Source organism: Xiphophorus hellerii, chromosome 3, assembly GCF_003331165.1.
Source record: "Xiphophorus hellerii strain 12219 chromosome 3, Xiphophorus_hellerii-4.1, whole genome shotgun sequence".
Classification (NCBI taxonomy): domain Eukaryota; kingdom Metazoa; phylum Chordata; class Actinopteri; order Cyprinodontiformes; family Poeciliidae; genus Xiphophorus; species Xiphophorus hellerii.
Window position 1 is genome coordinate 13,187,758 of NC_045674.1, and position 24,429 is coordinate 13,212,186.

General features: G+C 37.9%; 2 protein-coding genes across 2 annotated transcripts; one reads left to right on the plus strand and one right to left on the minus strand.

The window, feature by feature from the left end:
* The first annotated feature begins 1,038 nt into the window (after nt 1-1,038).
* Nucleotides 1,039-4,341, plus strand: lag3 (lymphocyte activating 3). Its single transcript, XM_032558198.1, has 8 exons — nt 1,039-1,175; nt 1,277-1,397; nt 2,234-2,454; nt 2,626-2,871; nt 2,954-3,238; nt 3,323-3,559; nt 3,651-3,772; nt 3,962-4,341. Exons 1-8 carry the CDS (start codon nt 1,124-1,126, stop codon nt 4,055-4,057), a joined length of 1,380 nt encoding a protein of 459 aa, XP_032414089.1. The 5' UTR covers nt 1,039-1,123; the 3' UTR covers nt 4,058-4,341.
* On the minus strand, nt 4,340-24,039 carry plekhg6 (pleckstrin homology domain containing, family G (with RhoGef domain) member 6). The gene is made up of 15 exons (XM_032558197.1): nt 23,909-24,039; nt 21,291-21,495; nt 19,093-19,215; nt 18,715-18,837; nt 18,386-18,481; nt 18,235-18,285; nt 17,849-17,998; nt 16,051-16,161; nt 14,291-14,440; nt 14,069-14,203; nt 13,309-13,419; nt 13,076-13,208; nt 12,868-12,983; nt 9,111-10,555; nt 4,340-4,853 (listed from the first exon to the last, which is right to left on the minus strand). Exons 1-15 carry the CDS (start codon nt 23,926-23,928, stop codon nt 4,670-4,672), a joined length of 3,153 nt encoding a protein of 1,050 aa, XP_032414088.1. The 5' UTR covers nt 23,929-24,039; the 3' UTR covers nt 4,340-4,669.
* Nucleotides 24,040-24,429: the final 390 nt, after the last annotated feature.

The window sequence follows — 24,429 nt, forward strand, 5'->3', positions numbered from 1 at the left end:
TTCAATAAATGTTTTTTTTGAGACCACAGGAAAATATTTTTCGCCACTTGAATGAAAAATGGTTCCAATAATGCTAGTTGTGACAAACGCTGACCTACGAGAAACATTAAACTGCGTCATCTTTTAAAAATCATATGTGATCATCAGGCGTTCCAGATGTTTACGTCTGCATTCTCAAAACTCAATGTGTTTACAGTTAATCAGATTCCTTCTGGCTGCGGCTGAATGAAAAATGGTAAAACTATGATGTGAAACAATCCTTTGCCTCACAGTGTGGGCCCGCATTCTTCTGCAGTCGTCTAAGATCTGACGAAAAGGAAAGTAAAGAAATGAGAATGGTGGAGATGATTCACTTTCATGAATATCCATCAGGGCCAGATTGTGGTACTTTAAGCCCTGCTCTCATGCTCAGGCGGCTGGTGGAGATCTGATTTGGTAACGTCGATGGTTTGGTAACCATTGGGCGTGAACGTAAATGACTGGAAGTGACGCCGTGGTGACGGCTGCGTTTGGCGTCGCAGTTTCAAAAAAACAACCAGGGCTTCCATGAATGAAACCAACAATATTTGTAAACAAAAAGCATTCACTGTGCTTTATAGAGAAAACTAAAACAAATTATACCAAAAGCTTAGCCTTATAAAAGTTTATCAACTTACCTACGTATCTTTATTTATCAACTACATATCTCTAAAATGTATTTAGAGTACTTAGGTAGTTTTTTCTTACAGGATTTGAAACTATTCTTGTGACGTCCTTACTTGTTGAGCTTCCAAACTGAATATTTTGACATATTGCTGGAGAGGATTTCTCACTTAGAAGAATCAGAAACTAGAAAAAGATAGAGAGAATCCGTGGGAGGAAGTGGGACTCCCTGTTTACTTCTCTGTCTTACAGTTTCCAGGCTGACAAAGCCAGACCGCATCAAAGTCTCCCTAAAGTCACGTGATCTGCAGAGGAACTACCCATCTCTGCCTCCGCTCGCACCCCCGGGCTCATATATAAACCCCAACAAGCCGAACGAGAAAAAAGCACGCGCGAGAGACGGCTGAGGCGGCATTGCGGAGAAAAGACTGATCAGATTTGAAGGATTTATTTTAACTGGGTGTGAATTTAAAACATCAAAATGATGCTGGTGGAGACTCTCGTCTTTGGGATGATTTTTCTTCTCACAAAAGGTAATTTTAGGTGATTTTTTTAAAACAAATTTTCAGATATTTAAAGTTTTTTTTTCTGAGTTTTCAGTTTGTAAAGTATTTATCTTCTGTTGTATTTCTAGGAGTGAGAAGTGAGGTGACAGAGGTGGTTGGTGAGGCGGGTTCTCAGGTCGTGTTGCCCTGCATATGTGAAGCTGCGCAGTGTGATCCTGCTGCCATCACCTGGAGCAAAGACAACAAAGGGTAAGAAACAAACTTCTGCACTCACCACTTCTCCCTGCTGTTTATTATTATTATTTCTGCTTAAATCAAACTAATCCTTAATATCAATCAGGGCTAAAAGTGCCACAATACATCTCATAGGAAGATTTATTTTAAAAATCATAAATGTGATCATGTAAATAAAACTGGAATAGATAAAAAATTATCTATTTCAATATTAGCTTTTAAGTAAAAACTTATTCATATTTAAGTAAATGTGAAAATAGTTGATTAAATTCATGTTGAATATTTATTTTATTTAGTAATTGTATAGCTGTAGCAAGAGCCTAAAGTGCTACAATAAAAAGCTCAAATATTTTGTAAAATTAATATTTATATATCTGGCATTTTAAACAAAATTAAATACATAAACAAATAAAAAATATGTAAACAATTAATTAAATTAAATAGTTAATTCTAGAATCAAAAACTGAAATCTTTATATTTTGTATTATAATTACATAAAAAAACATTAAAATATATAAAAGTCAAAAATAATAGCTTCAGTGTTTATTTGTGTATTTCATATTTGCTGTGTTGCAGTGTGTAATGAAACAATAAAAATTTTAAGCCTTATTTATTAAATAAACTCTAAAATCTGAATAGTTAATCTGCACTCAGCTGCAGACCAATCAGAAGAAGTGTTTGACTTCTACTTCCATTTAGTAATGGACCATCCATTACTAAATGTATTTGTTGCATGAATTTCCAGAGTTATTTGAATAATCACAGACATATTTACATATACATCAACTTATGGATGTATAGACAGTTCATGTGGTTGACCTCTGACCTCGGATGTTTCTTTTGAAATGCAGCACGGTGTGGAGAAAGCAGAGCAGCGGTCTGCAGTACTGGGGCTCTAACTGGTTTAACAGGGAGAACTCCCGGGTGCAATGCCCGCACTCGAAGTTTGCCAAAGGCGACTACAGCCTGGAGATTAACGGTCTGAAGGAAGACGACGCAGGACTTTACACATGCAAGGTGGAAATCAAAGGCCACTCAACTGACAGACGGATCATGCTTCGAATCATCGAAGGTAAGTTGTTTTTCTGACACTTGTTACAGTTAGTGGCAAGAAAATCCAGTCTTAGGAGGATGCAGGTTATACTTGAGGTTGACTTCTAAAGTGCAGAAATTCTGCTAATATTGAGAACTGATTATTCAAATGACCATCATTAAGCATTTTTATTTCCTTCTTCCTTCACAGCGTCCGTCTTTCCATCGACTCCCATGTGGGGGGACGATGTGTCCGTCCGATGTTCAGTGACTCCTTGGCCTGAAGGTGCTGTAGTTTACTGGACGTTGAACAGTCAGCCATATGCGCCAAAGACCCGAACCTCATCTGGAAGAGCTGTAGACGTACAGGCTTCGGATAAGCTGGCAGGAACCTGGACTTGTTCTGTCCACAGGTCCAGCAATGTATGGAGCGCCTCAGTGGAGCTGTCTGTGACAGGTGAGACTCTGACACCTGAAGTAGTTTAGGAGGAAATAGTGATTTAAATCACTCCTATAACATCTTCTTTTTTCTTTTACAGGAATAATCCAGCCTCCCAAACAAGACACCAAGTTGTATGCGGCGTTGGGGTCTTCGTTCACGATGCCCTGCGTCTTCTCCCCTAGCCTTTCCCCCAAAGCGGTACTGGTGGAGAAACTGGACAGCGGATTTCAGATTTTCAACAACCGTTCAGCTTCTTCGTCCTCCTGGGATAAATCCATCGTAATCCAGGAGGTCGTGCCTGAAAATGAGGGCAGGTATAGGTGTGGAGGGACCATACAAGAACGACGACTGAGTCAGACGATGCAGCTTGTCGTCGCTAAAAGTGAGTTTCTTCAACAAATCCATCAGCTCTTCATTTTCTCACCATTATCTATTTATTTTTAACTTTTTATTCCTCTTTCCTCAGTTGTCAAGTCAAAGAAGAAAGGCACAACGATGTTGAGCTGCCAACTGTCCGACCCAAGTGAAGTCACAGACTATCAGTGGGTCCATGTGAGCTACGACATCAACGGCACCGAGTCGGTTGGACCGGTCCAGTACGGACAGACGGTTCCTGTGAAGGAGGACTTTGGTGAATGGACATGTCGCTTCCTGGGGACAAGCGGCCTTTTGGGGAATGTGACCACCCAAGTTCACCTTATGGGTAAGACCCACAATAAAAATGAACTTCACGTGGAGGCTGGATTTATCTCTACTGGGAAATCTTACAGTTTGTTTTCTTTCTTCTTCTTTAGCTGGTCTGAGTGGAGAAAAATCATCAGCAGTCTCCAGTAACACCGGCACCGTGATCGGGCTCAGCTTTCTCCTCATCATTCTGCTGTTGGTTCTTGCTCAGATGTACAAGAATCACCGAAGGGTAAAAAAATCTTCAGTTTATTTTTGAAATATTTTGAAAAGTTGGGCCTTTTTCTTCAGAAATCCTAAACTATTATGCTAAATCTAAGATCTTGACCCAAATCTTATTTTTTTGGTATAATTTTAAAGAAATAAAATGCATTTAGAAATGTTGCTCAGATCTCATTTGTTTCCCTTCTCTTCTCCACAGAGGAGAAGGATCTTGCAGTATCCTGCACTGGAGACCATCGTTCACACCATCTCCAACGAGCGCGAAGAAAGAGAAAAGGATCGAGTGAAAAAGTGAAAAAACCCATCCGACTAGAGATTTTTGCAGGAAGATGTTCCCAGTACTACTTAACAGTGAAATGTCTTTTTCTTGCAAAAAAAAAAACAAACAAAAAAACTGAAAGGCTTTCTTTTGCACAGATTTTGTAAATAAGCTCATAGCAGACTTTGTAGCAGGAACTATAAAGGAATTCAAACTGTAATTATACTTTATTTCAGATGTAAATATTGTTGGTTTTGTGTGGATTTGTTGGCCCATTGTGAAAGTGTCTGAAGTGTTTGAAAAATAAAGTGCACTTAACAGAAATAAAGTTGTTTTTAATTGTTATGTACATAATTCTCTTTCTAAACGAGAAGACATTAACACATCTGATAAATAACACATACACTTAAAATCAAAATTTAAAAAATGGTAACATATACAGTATATTTTGATTCTGACTATGTTACAATACTTTACACATCAACTCTCACTCATCTATTTAGATACTGAGAAAACATAATTTGCGTCTGCTTGTGCGACAACACGAATCTTCATTCCTGCTTTTTTACTTTTGCTTTCCCTAAAAATGTTGTGCTCGGAGTCAGTTCTTGATCTGACTAAATGAACAGCACTGGTCAGATTACGGATCTACACCTGACTGTATTCTCCGTCGTCTTGACCCGGAAACATCTCTGGCCGGCCCATGCCGGCCAGAGACCGGCTGATTCCCTCCATCAGTCCTTCCCCTCTGGGGCTCAGGTGATCCATGATCTCTTCGTCATCTATGCGCCAGCCACTCCAGTCCACGTTTTCGCCATCCGTAATGATGTTGCTGAAACAAAGCAGACATGGCAACATATTGTTATATTGCCATTTATAGAGCAGCTGGTTTCCGTTCACTTATATTTTTAATGCGTACATTTGGACAAAAATGCCAGCTGTAGGAAGATTACAGTTTAATCTTAAACATTTCACACAAACAGCAAATGTCATTATTTTGAGATTATGTAAAAAAAACCAAACACAACTGTAAAATGAAAGAATATAAATAAATCACTTTTAAATAAAATCCAGTGCAACCTTTGGCCTTCAGTAAGCAACTAATTCATAAAGAGAGTCCAGAAAACATAAAACCGGGAGCATCACAATGAACCTGCAGTCACTGTAGGTGGTTCTGGAAAATACTGAAGCTGGAGAGTTTAACAGTAAAGCATGCCACACTTTTCAGATTTTTATTTTTAATACAAGTTTGATCATCATTTTCTTTCAACTCAACTTTGTGTTGAGTGAAATATATTCAAGTCTGTGGTTTGATCATTTAAGGGGTATGAATATTTCTGCATTTTCTTGATAACTGAATGTATAAAAATGTTAAAACACAAGTCAAGTCCTGAATTTACTAATGAATAAAATACATTTAAGTATGATTTAGGTTCTCTACGTGAGCTTTTAGGAAGACAAATTAGGCCTTTAGATAAGTCTTATTATAGCACCGTTTGGTGTTTTGTTGGGTAGATTTGATTTAATTCATCTGTCTACAGCTTGTGATTACATTTTTAATCCAACTAAATGTTGTACTGCAGTAAAATAAGGTAAAAACACCAAATGCATTATTCTTGATTATACTTCTAAAAACCCTGAATCTAAAAAAAAAAAACTTTCTGAGTTCAACTCAAGTGAATATATGAGTAAATATATTTTAAAACATTCTTTTTGAAAATGCAAAAATAATAAAAAGTTAAATGTGATAACACTGTTTGGGCATATGTGTTAATAATAATAGATATATGACAGTGAAAGACTAATGCACAGGTGTGAAAGTCTTTGAGTTTCCTGAAACTTTTAGACGCGTTTCAGTTCCAGCAAATCTGAATCAAATAATTGGGTCATCACCAGAACCCTGATACTGTAAAAAGAAAGTAGTGATCCAACTTTTAAAAAATGAGTTATCATGTTACAAGTAATCAAATTAAGTTTATCCAAGTAAAAATATATTAAGTTTATTAAGTTGTCTTGTTAAACAAACGTCAATAAAGTAAGTCTGACAAACTTAATCTGATTACATTTAGCAATAAACTTTTTTTTATAAGTTGGAGCTCCATTCTCGTTTTTTAGTGAAAAACCTGACTTTAAAAAAAAAAAAAAAATCAAAATTATGACATTAAAATTAACCTTTGCACTGGGATGAATCAGTCCAGTTGTTCAACAACTAAAAACTTTTGATTTTCTAGAAACTATTCATAATCAACAACTAACGATTGCAATCAGGCAACACGTTTTATCAGGCAAACAAGAAAAATGTGTAAAGTACAGAAAACATTGCCCAATTTATGAATAAAATAAATTTATTACCTAAAAGTCTCTGGAAAAACCTAAACCTAGTCAGCCTGCTAATGAGGACTTCAGGATGCGAACCGAGTGGTGTGGTTAGAAACATGAGCAAGGCAGCAATTTTTAATTTTCCATTCTCACATGTCAGTCTGCAGATTACCGGCCCACTCCTCCTCAAAAACTCATCTCAGTACGAGACGGAGAGACAGATTGAGAAATAAATTTTACAAAATGTTCCAGCAGTGTTTTATATTAAAACTCAGCAGTCAAATAGATACAAGTTGACAGTGCATAAATAAAATGTTGGTAACAACAAGTCATTTCCAAAGTAACAGCAGGACTGCGAACACCAGACTAATGAGGTTAGAGTGAACTTTAAGCTGCAGATTATTAAGAGTCATCAAAGTATCTGCTAACAGCAACATTTTAGGGACTGTTGTGTCTTTTTGAGGAAACTACAACACAACATAAACATGCAAAATAGAACCCCAAATCATCCAAAAATACAAAATCACATTTTCCACGGTGCAACAAAATTGTAGTTGGGTGAAACGTTTTGATCCATGGGTTGCTAACTAGCACATTGTGAAATAAGTGGATAAGAAAGTTGTAAAAAAGAAGCTAACGTGGATTATGTTCTCAGATCATCACAGTTTCAATCACTCCAATTGTTAAAACAAATGAAGAGTCAGAATTTCTTCAAAATATAGCGACAACAATGTTAATGCAATCATGCAAAGTTTTAACATCTTATCACCTTGACTCCACAGATCTACTGCAACTGTTTTCATATGATGATTACATAAAACCAAGCGTTGTGGGAAGGAGAAGAAGCTTGTGGTAGTTTTTGTTTCACAGTCCCAGACCCTGAATGTTTAAGACATCTTCCTGTTTTAACACTTCTGGCTAAAAATGCCTTAATGTCTTAATCAGTTCTACAGAAATCTGATGCATTCACTGAAAACGAGTGATTTAAAGGAGGAAAACACCTGAAGCATGCAAAATAGTGGGTCATAATCTCTGGAGTTTACACCATTGTTCTCATAACAATGTGAAATCACTGTCATGTGTTTAACATGTTTGTTCAAACAAGCAATGCATTGCTGTTTAAAAAGATACTTGTGGTGATTTGGTCATATATGCTGCTGCCCAGGGCAGCATCGGAACGTGGGGATAAATGAGCACCGTTTTAAAATATATATATATATATATATACTGTATATTGTCTATTCTGGAATCCTAGCTACTTTTTTCTGGCTTTGTGCGGTCGTTGGGCAGTTGACACCCCAATGCGTTGGGTAGGCGTCCCCTGCTTGCTGTTGAACAGAAAGATGATCAGGCTGTTTTAACTCCAGCCATTTTAAATTTGTACTGCTGATTACACAGATGCATGCAGTAATTTACACCACAGGGTTTAAACTCACATCGAATGAGAGAAAGCTAACTGTGGCAGGGGTGTGCACGCATTAGTGCAGTGTGCATCAGATAATCAGCAGCTATGCAAATGTTTCAGGCCATGAAGCTCAAACATCACCACAGAGTGTCTGTAAACACTGAGGCCAATGGAAACGTTGATGCTCTAGATTGTATTTATTCTGTGGCTTTCAGTGTTGAACTGTCAGTACGTACTGACAGGCAATGCAGATAAAGAATAAAGATTAATGAAGTATTGCCATGAAATTGATTATATTGCAACTTATAATCAATGCTGTGATTCTTGAAGCTGTTTTATGCATTCAGATAGCAGATAAAATTGAAAAATGTCAGTATTTTTCTTACTTTTGATGCAGAGAGTTTAACTATATTAAGCAGGAATTTCATATTCTGTCTATTTGGAAGTAAATTTTATCTTTTACCACTAAAATTGGCATTACTTTTCACTGAATAAAAGTCTTACTGACTTTATGAAAACACCCCAAAACAATCAATCAAATTTAAACATGTCTTATTTTTTCCATTCTTTTATAGCAGCTTGAAAAGCCCTATGATGTACAAAGCTTGGGGTTTTTATCTGATCATGTTTAAACTTATCTACAGCTTCATCATAATCTGTCTGCCGCTTTTGAGCTGCTTTAAGGTCTCTTGTCACTTTGAAACCAAATAAGCTGCTTCTGGCCACGCCCCCCAACTCAACTCACACGTGAAAATGGCTGCAAACAGATGTACAATTATACAACCATACATCTTTGAAAAGCAGAAGCAGCGCCTCCTGGACAACCAACAAGAATGAAGAAAGTGATTTCTTGAGGGTAAGTTAACAACAAAACACTTCTAGCAGCCATTGCACAGCACATAAGGCAGTAAAACCAGCTGACCAAAAAGGCTGGAGCTCTGCATGCGTTGCCAGGTAATGGCGCATTGTCCGTTGTGACTTAATAATCTGGAGTTTTTTGAAATGGCTCATTTCCAGACACCAAAAAACAAGGTGACCTATTATACTTCCTTGAAAAAGCTAGGATAGGTGGGTGGGCTATGAAAACATGTCCATTACATTTAAAACACAAAATTATTCACGTGATCTGTTCTAACTGTTTTGAGCTCCTTTACCAGAAAACGGCTTGTAGTTTTTCCTTTAGTGTTTTCTGTAGAAGCACTCGAGGCCAAAATGGAAGTATGAAAACATGCAAAATGTGAGGTTCCCTTTAAAGTTTGTTAAAATTTCACAAATGTTTGGTTGAAGTACTTTTGGACCCCCTCTCTACATAATAACAATATGATTTTAAATATACGTCAAACAGGGGACGAGTATCCTACTAACCCGCTGCTCTTGTCGTCCTCGTCGCCGTCCACCAGCTGCTCCTTCCATCCTGTGCTCACCGTCAGGGTTCTGGGTCTGATCAGCGCCACCTCCTCCAGGTCCGTCTCATTACCTCCCTCACTGGGCGTTGGCGACGGGGCGTTGTTAAACGGGGAGGAAGGACGCAGGTACCGTAGGGTTGTTTGTTGCTGTTTGTCTCTATTTATTCCAGCTTTGTCTTTTGTCCTTTCTTTGGCTCTTTCCAAGACTCCCTCCACTCGTGAGGTGCGTTCTTTCAGGGTGTATCCTGATTTGGGAGTGTCCTCTTCTTTGTGTGACGGGTACGAACTGTCCGAGGGTCTTCGAGGCCTCTGCCCTCCTCTGTTGAGCACATTGGGACTGGAAGAACTTCTCGAGTCTTTAAATTTCAGCTTTTTATTGTGGAATTTGGATCCTGACAGCTCAGATTCAGAAAAAGCTTCAGCATCGGAGTAGTACTTTGGGTACGGGTTTGGAGCTTGTTTGCTTTTGGGTGACTTCTGGCTGACCCCCAGCTGGACGTCTAAATCAAACTTAGTAGGAAGGGAGCTTCTCTTTACCTGCATGCTGCACTCGGAGTTTGGACTGTCTGGAGCCGTCAGAGTTAGTGTCGGCTCATTGAGGAAGTTGGATGTCGGAGTCGGTGGGCCCTGACTGGTGCTGCCTGGCCTCCTTTTCCGTAACCCAGGGGACTTTAAGTTTTGGGGGAAGCCTGTACCATCAGGAGAAGTTTCTGGATCCCCAAACTGACTGGAGGAAGAGGGCCTGCTGGCGTCCTGCGACACAAACTGAATATCTGAGTTGCTTCTTATTAATCGTTTCTCTACAGGTGGTTTTCCAAACTGCGGCCTGGACATAATTTTTGGTTCGTGAGGAACTTGAAGAGTGACCTCCTCATCTGTTGGGTAGTCAACAGCTGGGAGTTCATCTATTAGACGGATGATTTGTCTCTTTGGGTTGTATATTCCTAGACCTGCTTCATTTTGACTGAAATGATTGAGTTTAGAAACGTTCAGCTCACTGCGCGTCCTCAAAGTACTTTGTGTGTTCATCATCGGAGTCTCAACAATTTTCTCATTTTCCTCCAAATGTTTTCTCCTTATTCCCATCTCTATCCACTCTTGCTCTTTACGTGCCGGCTGTCGAATCGGGATGTTCCTGCGCATTACTTTGTAGGGGATTTTAGGAGGTAATCCAGAGGTTTTAGGGGACATCTGATCCGGCTCTGCTTCCTCAGATCCATTGACAGTTTGATTTTTATTTATTGCATCAGTAAGCTCATCCATTAGCTTTGGTTGCATGGGAGGTTGTTCTTCTACCTCCATGTCATCATTCTTGATGTCTTCAGCAGCTTTGGTCTCCTGCTGATGTGACCTGACGTTGTCCAGTCTGTTGTCCTCTTGCTTTCTCATCACCAACAATGTTTCCTGATAAAGTAGCAGTGAACAAAAAAGCATTTAACAATGAGTTAGTGTAGTTTCAACTACTTATAAACAAGTTTAGGACACTATTTGGACAGAAATGTGACTGAAATGATCAAAATTCAAATATGCATCCTTTTTTTCTGTTACGGGTTTAAACTTGGGAACACTTCCAGGTCTTTGTTATAACTAAAATATTCCACCATCTCCTGCAATTTAGGGTTCGTAGACAAAAGGAAAAATTATTAAAATATCAGGTTACAATCATTTTATCTATTGAACAGCTTGGTGTCTTAATGTAGCATTAAGAAACACAAAACTAACCTTGAACTTACTTCTTTTTGATAAATACAAAAGCTTCACTTTTCTAAAGTAGACTGTTGAAAATGCTCATTAGAATGAACAAAAATAATCTTTTGATTGCATAGGATATGCTTTTGAGAAACTCCAAAATGCAGTAATAATAAGATTTTATGATAAACATTTTGTAAAATTTTTATGATCCTTGCAGTTTTGATCTTTTTATCTGAAGGTGAAACACGTTTCCTTAGTTGAGATTATCTCAGTGAAGGTGAGATCTTGTTGGAAAGCATTCGCCACAGATGTTAACAGCATAAACAATGCTCTCTCAAGCACTTTTTCATACTAGCATAGCCCTTCAGTGCAGAGCTGTAGTGTAGTAAACAGAGCCACGTCAAACGTCAGACCAATCACACAATTTTTTATATTTTGAACAGAATTTGTGTCTGCCTGAATGCTCAAACCAGGAATGCAGAGACATAAAGATGCCATTTTGCTACCGCAGCTCTGGGAGAGCGAACAAATTCTTCTTGTTTTTGTGAAGTATGTATTGAATGAATGAATGCTAAACCCCGAAGGGCTTCATACCTGAAGTCAGAGGTATTTTCCACAAACTAATGACCGAGAAGAACAGTAAAAGTACATGTAACAGCTACTGTATGTAAATGAGGTAAAAAGAGATTTGGGGATTCTGTTCTGCAAAAGGAACTTTTCAGAGTTTTCAGCATTAAGTCTGGAGGAGGGAGAATAGAGCATAGCCTAAAAACCACTGCAGGCCTACAGTGAAGCACGGTGGTGGCTCAGTGATGCTTTGAGGCTTTGCTTCCTTTAAAACTGGAAAAATAAATTAACTTAAATCAATCAGGAGATTCAGAGAGAAAATGTTGTGCAGTCAGGAAAGAAACTGAAGCTTCAAACAGGACAACAATCCTGATCATTTCCTGAAGTCAACCAAGAATAAATCCTGAACCACTTCATAAAAAGGTCTTGCTTGGGTGTGTATTATATTCCCCCTGATCTATGAAGGTGTTTTAACATTTTCAAAGAATGTTAGGATTTTCTGTCTTTGGTGCTCTAGTTTCTTTACTCAAACACTGAGCTCATTTAAATCAACTTTAACCCCACCTATTCAAAGTTGCTTTGTACTGAGCCCTCTAGGGGACATGGGATTTTTTTTCCTTTTGCGTTACCTTGCAATAAGCAAATATTTTTTACTGTAATCGTAGAAATGGAGCTGCACAATTTATTATCAATTCAGACTACCAACTCCAAAAGACACAATCAAAACGGTCAGATATAACTTTAGACTTTGGTACCACATGAAATTAATTCAGAAATAGTCCAAATAGTTTGGATGTATTTTTTCTTTCTTTCCTTCTTATGGAAAGTTTGTTCACGTCTTATGTCCATGTTTAACCTGTTTTGCTTTTGCATTTTGCACATAGGTTTATGTTGCATTTCTATCCTGAAGAAAAAGATATAAAACTTCAGATATCTCACAAACAAACTAGACATACATGGAAAGACCTTACAAAACCTTATATTATAGCTGAAAGCACAATAGCCACCGTAAGAAAGACTTACAGTATTAAAGTATCCTGCATGAACTGATTAGTACATTATTGCGAGAGAAAGCAAAACCTATTGAGAGGAAACACAAAAGTTTTGCGAGGTAACGTAAAAAAAGACAATTTTTTCCTCATGTCCCTCCGTACTTTTGAACCGTAATAAATAGATGAATGATTTTAACAGTGTCACTTGACTAAATGTAATGTCTGTTACTGGTTTTTCTGTTACAATGTTTTACATTGTGAAAACAAACTGCAGAGTTGCTGAAATCTGCTAAATAAATTTGATTAATTGATTGATTACAATTAAGAATGTTTCTCCTGCACAAGCCAGACAATTTTCTTAGTGCTAATGTTTTGTTGTTCTTTAATATTTAAAAATCTAATAATTTCTAAAGTAGCAATGTTAAAGCCAGATGAGACCATAGCAGATGTGAAGGATTTGATTACCTTTGCTGACTTGATGGCGTTGACCCAAGCGGAGCATCTCTCTGGGTTGCTGGTCACAAGGATGGTGACATTCATCATGCACTGAAGCTCACCGACCTGCACCAGAACTAATGAGTCTGAGGGAAACGGGACACAAAAGACTCATGGTTCCGGGACGGACTTGAGCAGAACTTTCGGATATAATGGTCCTGTTGAGAGTGTTACCCACTGCCATCTTTTAGTGGAAAGCAGTTCATTCTGTCGAGAGCCAGAGGAGGTCGAACCACTTTCAGTCGCTCCGCTTTTTTCTGCACTTTAGTCAGAAGGAGAACGTCTGAAAACAGAAGAGCCACCACTTCCGTCTGCAGCACATTATGGGTAAAAAGATAAACATTTCTGTCAAATATTTACTGGAATTAATGATTTAAAACGACAGAACCTCCCAGGATAAACTGCACTCACCTTGTAGCCTCGTATCTTCAGGTTGTCCTCCAGCAGCAGCTTACGTACGACCTTGGAGCCCACTCCTCTGATGGGGCACGTCAGGTCAAAGTGGCAGACGTCTCGGACAATCTGTCAATCACAACAGCATTTAGTTTTCATTTTATTTGTTTATTATGTCGTATTTTTACCATAAACCCTAAGAGTTGAAAAAGATTTGAACATCTCTGTTATTTAAACCAAATTAAATTCAGTTCTCTATGTTTTTTTAAGGTTGCCTGTGCAGTACAGGTTACACCAAGTTGTTTCCAGATGCACAAAACTAACAGAAAAATCTCACAGCATTTTTCTCCGTTCTTGTTAGAGCTGCAGTGTTAATGTTATTGTGCACCTATATTACAACATCAAGTGAGAATTCATGAGCTGTTATGTTTTTAAAGCTAATAAGTAATAAACATCTTAAAAATAAAATGCTGTTTGCTGAGGTTTGTTGCTATATCCTCCGGCAACCACAAGGGAGCCTAATTAAAATTGATAAAGACAGAAAGGGACAAAGCAGCTATAAAGTGGAAAAATAAAAAATGAACTACAACTTTGGATTTTGTTTTGAATAAAATTTTGTTTAGAATAAACAAAATTCTTATAAATGATCACAAAATACCATCCAACGAACAACAAAAGAACGACACAAAACGACAATGAGACTCAAATGCAGAAATGCACTGACACAAAAATATTTATCAAATTATTTGCAGAAATCCTCAAAGTGAAGCCGTTTTACCTTGTCGATTTCTTCATTTATTCCCTCCACCTCATATCCTTCAATCCTCTGCGCAGAGATGTAAAGAGCGAGCTGCTCGTCTTTATACTGCATGAAGTCATTAATACTTTCTAAAAAGCTGTTCACAGAAGTTAGCTGGGGAAAAGCAGGAACAAAGACATGATGTGTGAGGTAAATCTGCAGCTGTAGGGAGAGACGTACGGGTGCTGGACCAAGCCTCACCATGGCTCTGAGGGCCCGCTGCACGTGAGGCTCCTGGGTTTCTTTGAGCACAGCTTTGAGCAGCAGGGGATACTTTGTGATCCTCTGATGTGGTTTGGCCTGCATGTCTCCCAGCCGCATCCGCTCACCCTGAGGATGCTTCTCCACCCACTGGACAAGTCGAAAAACACAGAAATACCCGCTCAGTTAAATAGATAGTTTTAACTGCAGATAGTTTCTGTATTGTCTCTCAAATAACCCAAAACAATGAGATTCATTGTTGGATATTTGAAAAAGCTTACTCTCAGCATATGCAGACACATTTGAGTTGAAATTATTTGTTGTTAAGTGTCTAAAGACAACATTTGTGGTGAGTTTTCACTGTATAAATAAAGTAAAAATGAATTTAGTCAGTGCCTCAGGAGCCACGACACACAGGCGTTTCCAGGATATGAGCCACAACCGTCACATTCCTTGAATGAAGCCAAAGTCAACATCAGAAGACTTTTAAAGTAAGAGGAAAAATAACTGGACGGTTTCTTAATCCTTTTTTCAGATGAAAATAACATTTACAATTAATTTGGAAATAAATGTCTGAGTCCGGATGAAAAAGATAGAGGCACAGAATCGCTTCAAGTTCAGTGTGAAGTTTCCACAAAGAGTTATGATTTCTTGAGTCTCGTCATCTGCTGGTGTTGGTCCATTAAGCTTTAACAGGTCCAAAATCTTCACAGACGTTTTTCTAGGAAATGGCAGAGCAGTGTTTTTCTCCTTCTGAAGACAAGCTTCATGGAAACTATAACTTAACTTTCCAGCAGGACTTGGCACCTGCCCACACAACCAAAACTAGCAACACCTGCTTTAATGACTGTGCTTGATTGGCCAGCAAACTGGTCTGACCTGAAATCCTCACTACGGAGGATTGTCAAGAGGAAAATGAAAGACAGCAAATTCAAAAATGCAGAGGAGCTGAACGACGCTATCAAAACAAAACTGAATTTTTAGCATCTCAGCAGACTGGTGTCCTCCATGACACACTGCAGTAATGCAGTAATTCATGCAAGACATCATGCATACCACGTACTGACGACAGTACATAGAAAAATATATATTTAATTTGTCTTTTGTAGCATCAAAAGGTAACACTTTATTTATAAGTGTCATTCATCAAATAATGAGACTTATAACGCAAAAGTGAAACTTTTAATGGACTTTTAACGCAAGTTTTGATGCAACTTTGCATTAAAAGTGTCATTATTTACTGAATGACACTTTATGACAACAGTCGTAAACATTCATGAAGACTCATTCATGTTCATGAAAGGTGTTAAGTCATGTTTATGACAATGTAAAGTGTTAGCGTTAGCGGTTCCTGTTCTGCGTCACTTGGACCACCTACTAACACTTCTCAGTGACTATTTCCTGCTGAAGTGAAGGTTTGCCTGGGAACAAAAGGTGTGAAAAATGAAGCTGAGAAGATTGACAGCATGTCGTTTTCTGGTCCTGAAGTCCCTTTTCCAGCTGAACGTTCAGGACTCATTGCTGGAGATCTAGAAATCTGAATCATTCGGAGAAGTTGTTGGCGTGAAAAGTGGTTTGGCTGACATAAAGCTCTCATGCTTGGCCTCCTACTAGGTTACAAAAACGTCAGTAACCACAGTGCCACAATTACCTGATTTGAAAATGGATCTCACCAAAGTAAAAGTTGCTAAGTGTGGGAGTTTTTCTCTCAGTGTTGATGTGACTGTTTGTCTTCTCTATAGATACTGCTGCTGCTTTACCTGCACAAAAGCAAGGAAATTAGGGTTGCTCTCCATCTGCTTTCGTGTGAACTCCAGGTTGTTTTCCTCCTCCCAGCAGTAATGATGGTAGGCCAAGAAGCGCTCGTGGAACTGGTGCAAAAGCAGAAAGACAACTCATATCTGGATTTAAATGCTGGCATTGCCTCTCTACTTCATTATAATTCTCATTACACAGCAAAACTGGGCCCAACAGGCACCAGGTTCCAGTAATGTCTTGCTCATGAAACATGAGTGGGTTTGTTTCATCCATTATTTTATAAGGAAGAGATTATAATCTTAACTTCAAATGTGTGTTTATTGCCTGCATGTTTGCATCGCATACAAATCTAATTTGATATGCGGCTTGCACAAATGCATCATAAACCCTATTATTGCACCATCTATTCAGGTTGCTGATGAATTGGTGAAAACATGCCTACACAGTTGAATATTTGTGGATTTTTCTGTGTAACGTAACTTCAAATTATTGGTGGGAAACTTTCCTATTGGAAGATTATAGAGCATATCATCTTCCTAGAATAATGGCCTAAGCAATTTTTTGACAAAAGTGTTTTTTTGGGGTTTTTTTTTTTTGCTTAAACTAAATCATCTTTTGGCAAAAAGCAACTTTAAAATTGACTTTAAAGTCATTTATGACAAAAAATTACTTATGCCATTATTTTAGGAAGGTAAGAATATCTAAAATGCCTCTATGAAATGCAGCTTGGGAAGCTAAAAATCTAGTTGCACTTCTTGCTTACAAGTTATTGGTGAGCCTTTTATTTTCCCTGATGTTGACTGGCTGCACCCCCAACAGTGGAAATAAGGAAGACTGTGACTATTTTTCCACTAGTATCGAGATGGTTTACACTGTGTATATTAATGCATATTAATGTATATTTGGTGTTTGATCTAATAAGATGTGCAGATAAAAAAACATGTTTAGAGGGGATCTGAAGTCTGAGTGCTTCTCTACTGCAGGTAAGATACTGACCGCCATAAAGAACCTCATAAAAACAAACCTAACACAATTTAAACCACATGTGTCAAACTGAAGGCCCGGGGGCCAAATCTGGCTTGCTGTAGCTTTTTATGTGGCCCTATAGACTCCAAATTACATCAATAAGTCCCTCCAATTTTTCACAAATCCTCTAAATTCACACAAAATCAACATATCTCCACATTTCTTCTGATTTCACTGCAGTTTTTCTTTTTTCAAAATTGGTAAAAAACATTGAGTTTAATTGACTCAGTCTTACTTGATGTCAAGCTATAGTCCGTGATCAATACGGTGAGAAAAAAAAAGGTGACATTTAACATCATGCATTAGCAAAAGTATAAAAATTCCTTACAAATATTTCTAAATTAGCATCACAAAATATGTAATTTTTATTACCAAAAGCCACAAAAACAATCACAAAATCCTGGAGGGACTGATGTTTATTAATATTTTAGCAGTTAAATGAGTTTTATCAGTATATTCTGGCAGAACCGGCCCTTTAAGAACATTCACATATTTTATATGGCTCAAAATGAAACTTGAGTTTGACAGCATTGATTTAAACCAATCTTTTGAATAGATTACTTCTGCACTGCACATCACTGAATAAGTCAACTTTATCAGATGACTTCAAACTTATTTGGAATAGTCAAACCCATCTCTGCACCATGAGCAAATAGCCTACTCATGAACCACCAGAGGAAAATTGAAGGTGTGAGAATGAGTCATTTATTAACTGCTGGGCAGGAACATCATTTACTGTGTGTCACTGTAGACTTGCAGACAATGAGTCCATACCTGCAGGCAACCGGCCTCCAGCCTCATGGGGTCAAAAGGTTTTCCCGTACTTCTAACTTCCTGTAACATGGGATAAACCACCTCCTGCCAGAACAGCTGGTGAGCTTGCAGGATGGAGGGCAGGTTGGAGAAAAGCTGGTTGGGTTTCACCTGGAGGAAGTAGAATCAAAACACCAGAGTTAAATTTTAACTCTCTGGCCTTTGCGACAGTTTCTGTCTTCTCAGTGGAAACATTGTGGGGACCAATGTTCCGGTTGTTGATGTTTTTGTGTTTTCTTTCAGATCAAGCTGTGTATTTTGCTGCTATTGCAGAACAGAACAGTGGAAACTAGGCGTGCATATTTTATACATGTGTGATATTCCAGTTGCATGCTTTGCAGACTAACCTCCTGGAGAACGTCATACTGGTGCAGGTGGACCAGAGCGGCAATAACCAACTGTGAAAGCCAGACACACACTTGTTAAACATCCTGTAGAAAATCCCTCCTCAGCTCTGACACACATTGTGATAAAACCAGGAGGAGAGCGACATCCTACGTCTTTGATGATCTTCAGCTTGTTGATGTAGATCAGCTCAGTCTGTACAAACTCCCACAGCGCCGCCTGCTGGTGTCGCTGCTTCTTTGCCATTGTCTGAATCAGATAAAATAAGTGGCAGCTATTTATATTTGTGGAATGTGTGCCGCGTGCAGACGGAGCAGAGAAGGCAATGAGTATATACGGGAAACAAAATACTCCTACTCCCTCTAAAAACAAACTTCAGCAGGACTGAATTTAGCAAACATTTTCTCCAGATAACATTCTGCAGAACTCCTGCGTTGTGTACGTGTTAAAAGAAAAAACAGTCATATAAATATGTTTCTTACTGTGTGAGACTTCACCAACTCTGTCCAGCTGCTCTCCAGTGCTGTTCCCTGAATCTCCTCCTTCCAGAACCAGCTCAGGTTAGCAGGAACAGCAAACGCCTCCAGATATTTGGTTAATAAATCCTACCATGTTGTTTATGAGGGGGGAAAAAATAACAGGAGAGCACAAAGGAGCAGAAAACATTAATGCTAAAATGCACCAGCAGTTTCCGTGAAAGTAAAGGATGTTAAGAATTTTTGTGGTCACATAAAAAGAAAACTGGAGAAGCAGAACAAGTAGCGCTGCACTGTTTTAAGTGTTCATGTGGGTGGACACGTCTGTATCTGTCTCACGGTGTGTCAGAAATGCAGCTTGATGAATAAGAGACAACACAATACCTCAGACGTTGACACTCCCTGGCTGCCAAACACCTGCTTCAGTGGCGTTCTGGATTTATTTCCTGATGTATTTACTTTACTCAGGGTTGCAAAGTCAGTCACGGCTTTCATCTTGGTTTTCCTCTAGAAAAAGAAAAATAATAGTTAATGAGTTATAAGCCGTGGAATGAAAAAAAACAAAGCAATCGTAGAAATATCTTGTGAGATTGAATGAACAAAAATGGAAAATGAGACACAGATTGCCTTCACCTCGTCACGTTGCGACTACAAACTTCATTGTTCATTGTTACCAGAGAAAACTTGAACATTAGCGGTAGGCAACATGACGTTTAGTGATATTATTGTGATAACAATGAAGATTTTTTTAAAACTATTGTTTACATCTTTTTTTGGTAACTCCAGGACTGTGACTGCATAACACAGGATTCATAGCCCCATAAACGCAAATCTACTGCTTGAAAAGCATTCCCATGTAAAACAAGAATGCCACTTACTTAAAGAAGTGCGATTTATACCACTAAGCTGATCACAGTAGTCATATTTTTAAATTTACCAATATTTATTGATGCTCTCATGCAACAAACAGTAGAAAAAAATCACAAAAACATTTCTGATTATACTACCAGTTTTGTCTTTTATCTACCATCAACAACTGAAGTTTATCATGGAAACAAGAGATTTTTTGAAATAAATGATAAACGATACAATAAATGTCCATCCCTACAGAGTGTAACTTATGTATTTGCAAAACACAAGTTGTACAAATAAAATTCAGAAACCTGTGGGATGTATTTCAATACGAGGCAGAACCACATTTGACTGCAGTTGCAGGTGTTTTGGGAAACGTTTGTCTCTACCAGCATTAAACATCCAGACACTGGAATATCTGCCCATTCCTGTTTTCTAAATAGCTCAAACTCACTGTAGATTCACAATTGAATTTGAGTCCAGACTTTGACTAGACCATGCTAACACATGAATGCGCTTTTCGTCATGGCTTTGACTGTGTTTTTGGAGTCATTGTTAAGCTGGAAGGTGAGCAGTATGACGCTGCCACCACCATGTTTTACTACTGTTCAGGGTGATCTGTTGTGTTACTTTTCTACCATACATTGAATTTAGTATGTACGATATTCTGCTCTTCCACTCTTCCATAATAGCCAGATTTGTTCTCCTACATGAACTGTGGATCTCTGCAGCTCCTCCAGAGCAACCATGGGCCTTTTGGCTGCTTCTTTGATTTATAGTCATGGCTTGTTTTGTCTGTTCAAGTGGATATTCATGTCTTGGAAGGACTGCACATGTAGCATTCTCTTTCTATTTACAGGAATCCATCAAATGTTCAAACTTGAGATGTTAAACTTTTTTAACTTCTCCTCAACTTTCTCTCTAATTCTGCTGTTTTTGTGCTAATGCTCTCTGAAAAACCTCTGAGGCCTTCAAGGAACAGCTGCATTTCTATGCAGGATAATTTAGACATAAATTGATCCTTCATTAATTCCTAATGTACTAAATTCTTTTATTCTTTTACTTAAGAGTGTTAGATTTTATTCAGAGATGTCAAAGTAAAAGGTGCTATATAAAAAATGCAACAATGTTTTCCTTTTACATACAAATATCCAGAATTTTATACTTGCAATGAGACAAAATGTTTTTGAATTCTTGTGTAAGGCAATGTTTGTGCATCACAATTGGTCTAAAAGTATTAAATGCTTCTTATAGTTCTTAAAGACCTGCACTTTCAACTCTGCCATGGAAGTTTTCTTCAAGGATTTCATATTTTACACTTCAATGTTGCAGCAATATCTACAATGTAAAAAAGTAATCCCATCAAAGTATTAAATGAAAATGCACCATACATCACAAACAAAATATAGTTTGAAAATTAAAGAGCTGCAAGATGCATCAAAGTTTAAATAACGTCATTTAAAGAATGAAAGAGCATTTCAATATTTGAATTTCACTATTTTTTTTAGATTAATTTAAAAACAGACTAATGAAACTAAATAAATAAACACAGAAGTACTTTTAGAATAAAATAATTACACAAGTTGTTTTCATATAAATCATACTATATATTAAATACTGAGAAGAGGATCAAAAGTAGCAGACATGGAAGGGAAAATTGATCTCCATCAAAAGTTACAGAAAAATCACAGTTATGCAATAAAAAGCTGGTATTAATATTTTCTACTTGCCTTGTGGCCAAATGTGCTGAACTTGTTTTTATCTGCAGACCCCCTGCGCTGCGTTGTGTCCGTTGGCAGCCCATCCACAACATCCGTCTCTCTGGTTTCTGCGTCTTTCTGCTTCTCTCCATTCAGGCTGTCTTGTCTCTGCACCATCTCCTTCATTACCGACTCAAACTCCCCGTTGTTTACATACGGCATTTTTGTGGACAGGCTGAAGAAAGGCGCACAGCGTTACTTATTGACAGACTCTGGCGTTTAAAGGCTGCAGATATTTCAGAAACTTATGAAAGCATGATAGTGGGTCGATGTGTGGTTTGTTACAGTTCTGGTATGTCTACTTCTACATTCTTAGCAAGTCTGAAGGCTTTACATTTCAAAGCAAATGAAAACAGATGGTAGCATTAAAACTTCTAATAAAGGATAAATGATTTATTTTAATATTTTAAAGTGATCTTGATCTACTTTTCTTCAGACTTTCAAAGCTTTACCAGGTAATTTGTTTTATTTTGTGGACAAAGTGAACAAAATGGAGGACAAAAGAAGAAGTATCTGTACTAAAAGTATCTACACACTTTTGATGGTGCTGGGGATTACTTGTTGATCAGTTCACAAACATGCCTGAAACTATAAGGTTTTAATCTACGCATCGCTTGACTAGATACTATTTCAATATTTAAAACAAAAATTATAGATTAAGGTACTTTTAAAAAAATCTATTTACAGCAAATAAAGTAGATGAGAAAAGAATTACTTTTAGCTGAGAAATGCATCTTTTTAGATTGATCATCTTTTTGATCCCAAATTTTACTACTTGGGAATCACCTTATTGGCAAAAGATATCATTTTAAACTGAGTTATCTTTATACTTTTAATAGATTCAACCAAAGAAGAAGCCACTGGAATCAAAAGATCCTGTTTAAAATGGGTCCTGTGCCAAGTCGTCTGTCACGTGTGAAAACACTTTTAGTTCCTCCTTTGGGTTTAGAAGCTTTTTATGCCTAATTAAAAACAAATAGTCAAAAATACATTTTACATAATGCTGAACATGCCGTATCTTTGCTCTGATGTTTTGGCTTTACTATGTGACTGTTGTGTTTCCTCTTGAGGAACATAGTCAGATATTTGAGTCTGATTTTGTTGCTACTTTGTGCACCATCCACACAGAGACATTGTATCACTAAACTGACCCAATCTAATTTGTGTACCCAGAGATAACTATTTAAAACCTTCTGTACCCTCATAAAGCCATATGTGATTGTCACGTCACTGGACGACATATTAAAAAACACCACTGTTCTGTTTCATTAACAATGGCACCGTCTAATGCCTAGGCTATCTGCAGTTCCCACGCCGGGACAAATTAACGCAGGTTTGTATCAGACTCGACTTGACAAGGCGTGAAATTATTCAGCTAGTTTAGTCTAAATGCATTCAGATGAAACTTCAAGGCTTGGCTTGGGCAAATTGGTAATGTGACTCAGCCAGACAACCTACAAGAAGTCTGGAACATATGCAGGAGTTTTTAATAAACCAATAAAATAGCTGTTTTGGCAAATGGTGATTCATTTCTCATGAATGCAGACAGATCCTACAGGATGTCTGTTTAAAACTTTATGTTTAATCAGCTACACTTTCCAAGGAAACCCCTGTGGGTGCAGCTGTGACTGTAAGTAGATGTCTGGTGAACATTAGCTTGTGAGCTTGAGTTCAAATAATGTACCACTCAATGCAAAACATTTTAAAGGATACATATTGTATCCTGTAAGTTTCTAGAAACCAGCAAAAATAATAGGATTAAAATTTTAAAAGTACTATTTTACTGTCTGATGGGAGAATTACATGTAAAATGAAGCAGAAAACGCTGGAACATGAAAACAGAAGTAGCGCACAGAGATAACAATCTGTCCTAGAAAGAGAGGAAATAACTCACACACTGTTTTGCATCTCCAACCAAGTAAGACTTTTTTTAAATCAGCAATTAACATCATATTCAATCTGTTATAAAAGTTGTCCAGACTTTCATAACTGGACATCAGGAGCTCCAGATCCAGTTCCACAGTGAGGCATTTTCTTTAGCTCGCTGTATTTTAGTAAACTATTTCTGCAAAATAAGTGCTTTTATAACAAGGAAACTCAATACAGCAAATCACAAATAAGACAATTAATACTTTTCAAACAAGGTGCTCATGTGGTATTTATGCTGATTTTTGTACAGCACGAGAAGTAAAGAGACTCTTACCAGAAGACATAATGGAGACACGTACACCGCACTAATCAGCTGCTGCTATGCTGTCAAACTTCGAGGGATTTACTCAAATGCCTTCATCACAATATGAACAGGTGAACAGGTGCAGCAACCTGGTGACTGTCAAACTCTCTGAAAACATCTGGACTATATCGCTACTGTAGATTTGTAGCTTTAAGTCATTAATAAAGCTCCATTAATGCAGGTTTGTTGAGCTTTTTAAAGTTTCTGTAAACAATTCACCAAATCCAGAAAACAAGTTGATGTTTCTAGACTAAAACACCAACAGGACTGTGGGTTGATATGAAGAAAATAACCGCATAAGGACCCTTTTTAAAATCGTTTTCTCCTAATAAACAAAGAAATCTCAGCTTTTTACCTGGGCTTGGTTGGATCCATTTTGCTTCACGCAGTCATCTTCGGTTTCTGTTGGTTTTCTCCTCCTCTCATGCCTCTCTGGCCCGATCAGTCCCTCCCTTTCTTCCTTTCACCTGCGCGTCGGCCGTCAGCAACTGGCCCGACGGGAACAACTGGATTTCTGCAGCCAACAAATCAGTGCTTGGGCCTGGTTAATGTGTCGCAGGCGCAGAGTGCTTAGGTGGGGGCTAATTTGTTTGACGATGATCAATTTTTGTTCCATGTCAATGAAAATTTCTTCTCACTCAAATCATTAAAAAAACTGTAGAGGATGTTTACCATGTTTTTAAAAAGGGGAATTTAACTGCAAGAATGTAGGAACAGGAAGAGGAAAAATAAAAAATCACAGTCTGTCATGAGGGACAAAAATCTTTTTGTTATATCTATTATGGTTAAATATGTGACCAAGTGTTAAAGTTATCATGCTGGAATGCAAATTGGCAGAAAGCCTGCAGTTAAATACACATCCTCAAATATTTTCTT

Coding starts and splice junctions, on each gene's coding strand:
- lag3 (XM_032558198.1), top strand. CDS start 1,124: ATGATGCTGGTGGAGACTCTCGTCTTTGGGATGATTTTTCTTCTCACA. Junction 1,176..1,276: donor GATTTTTCTTCTCACAAAAG/GTAATTTTAGGT, acceptor TTGTATTTCTAG/GAGTGAGAAGTGAGGTGACA. Junction 3,773..3,961: donor TGTACAAGAATCACCGAAGG/GTAAAAAAATCT, acceptor TCTTCTCCACAG/AGGAGAAGGATCTTGCAGTA.
- plekhg6 (XM_032558197.1), bottom strand. CDS start 23,928: ATGGATCCAACCAAGCCCAG. Junction 21,496..23,908: donor ATGGATCCAACCAAGCCCAG/GTAAAAAGCTGA, acceptor GCCTTTCTTCAG/CCTGTCCACAAAAATGCCGT. Junction 13,420..14,068: donor TAAATGAAGAAATCGACAAG/GTAAAACGGCTT, acceptor TGTGATTGACAG/ATTGTCCGAGACGTCTGCCA.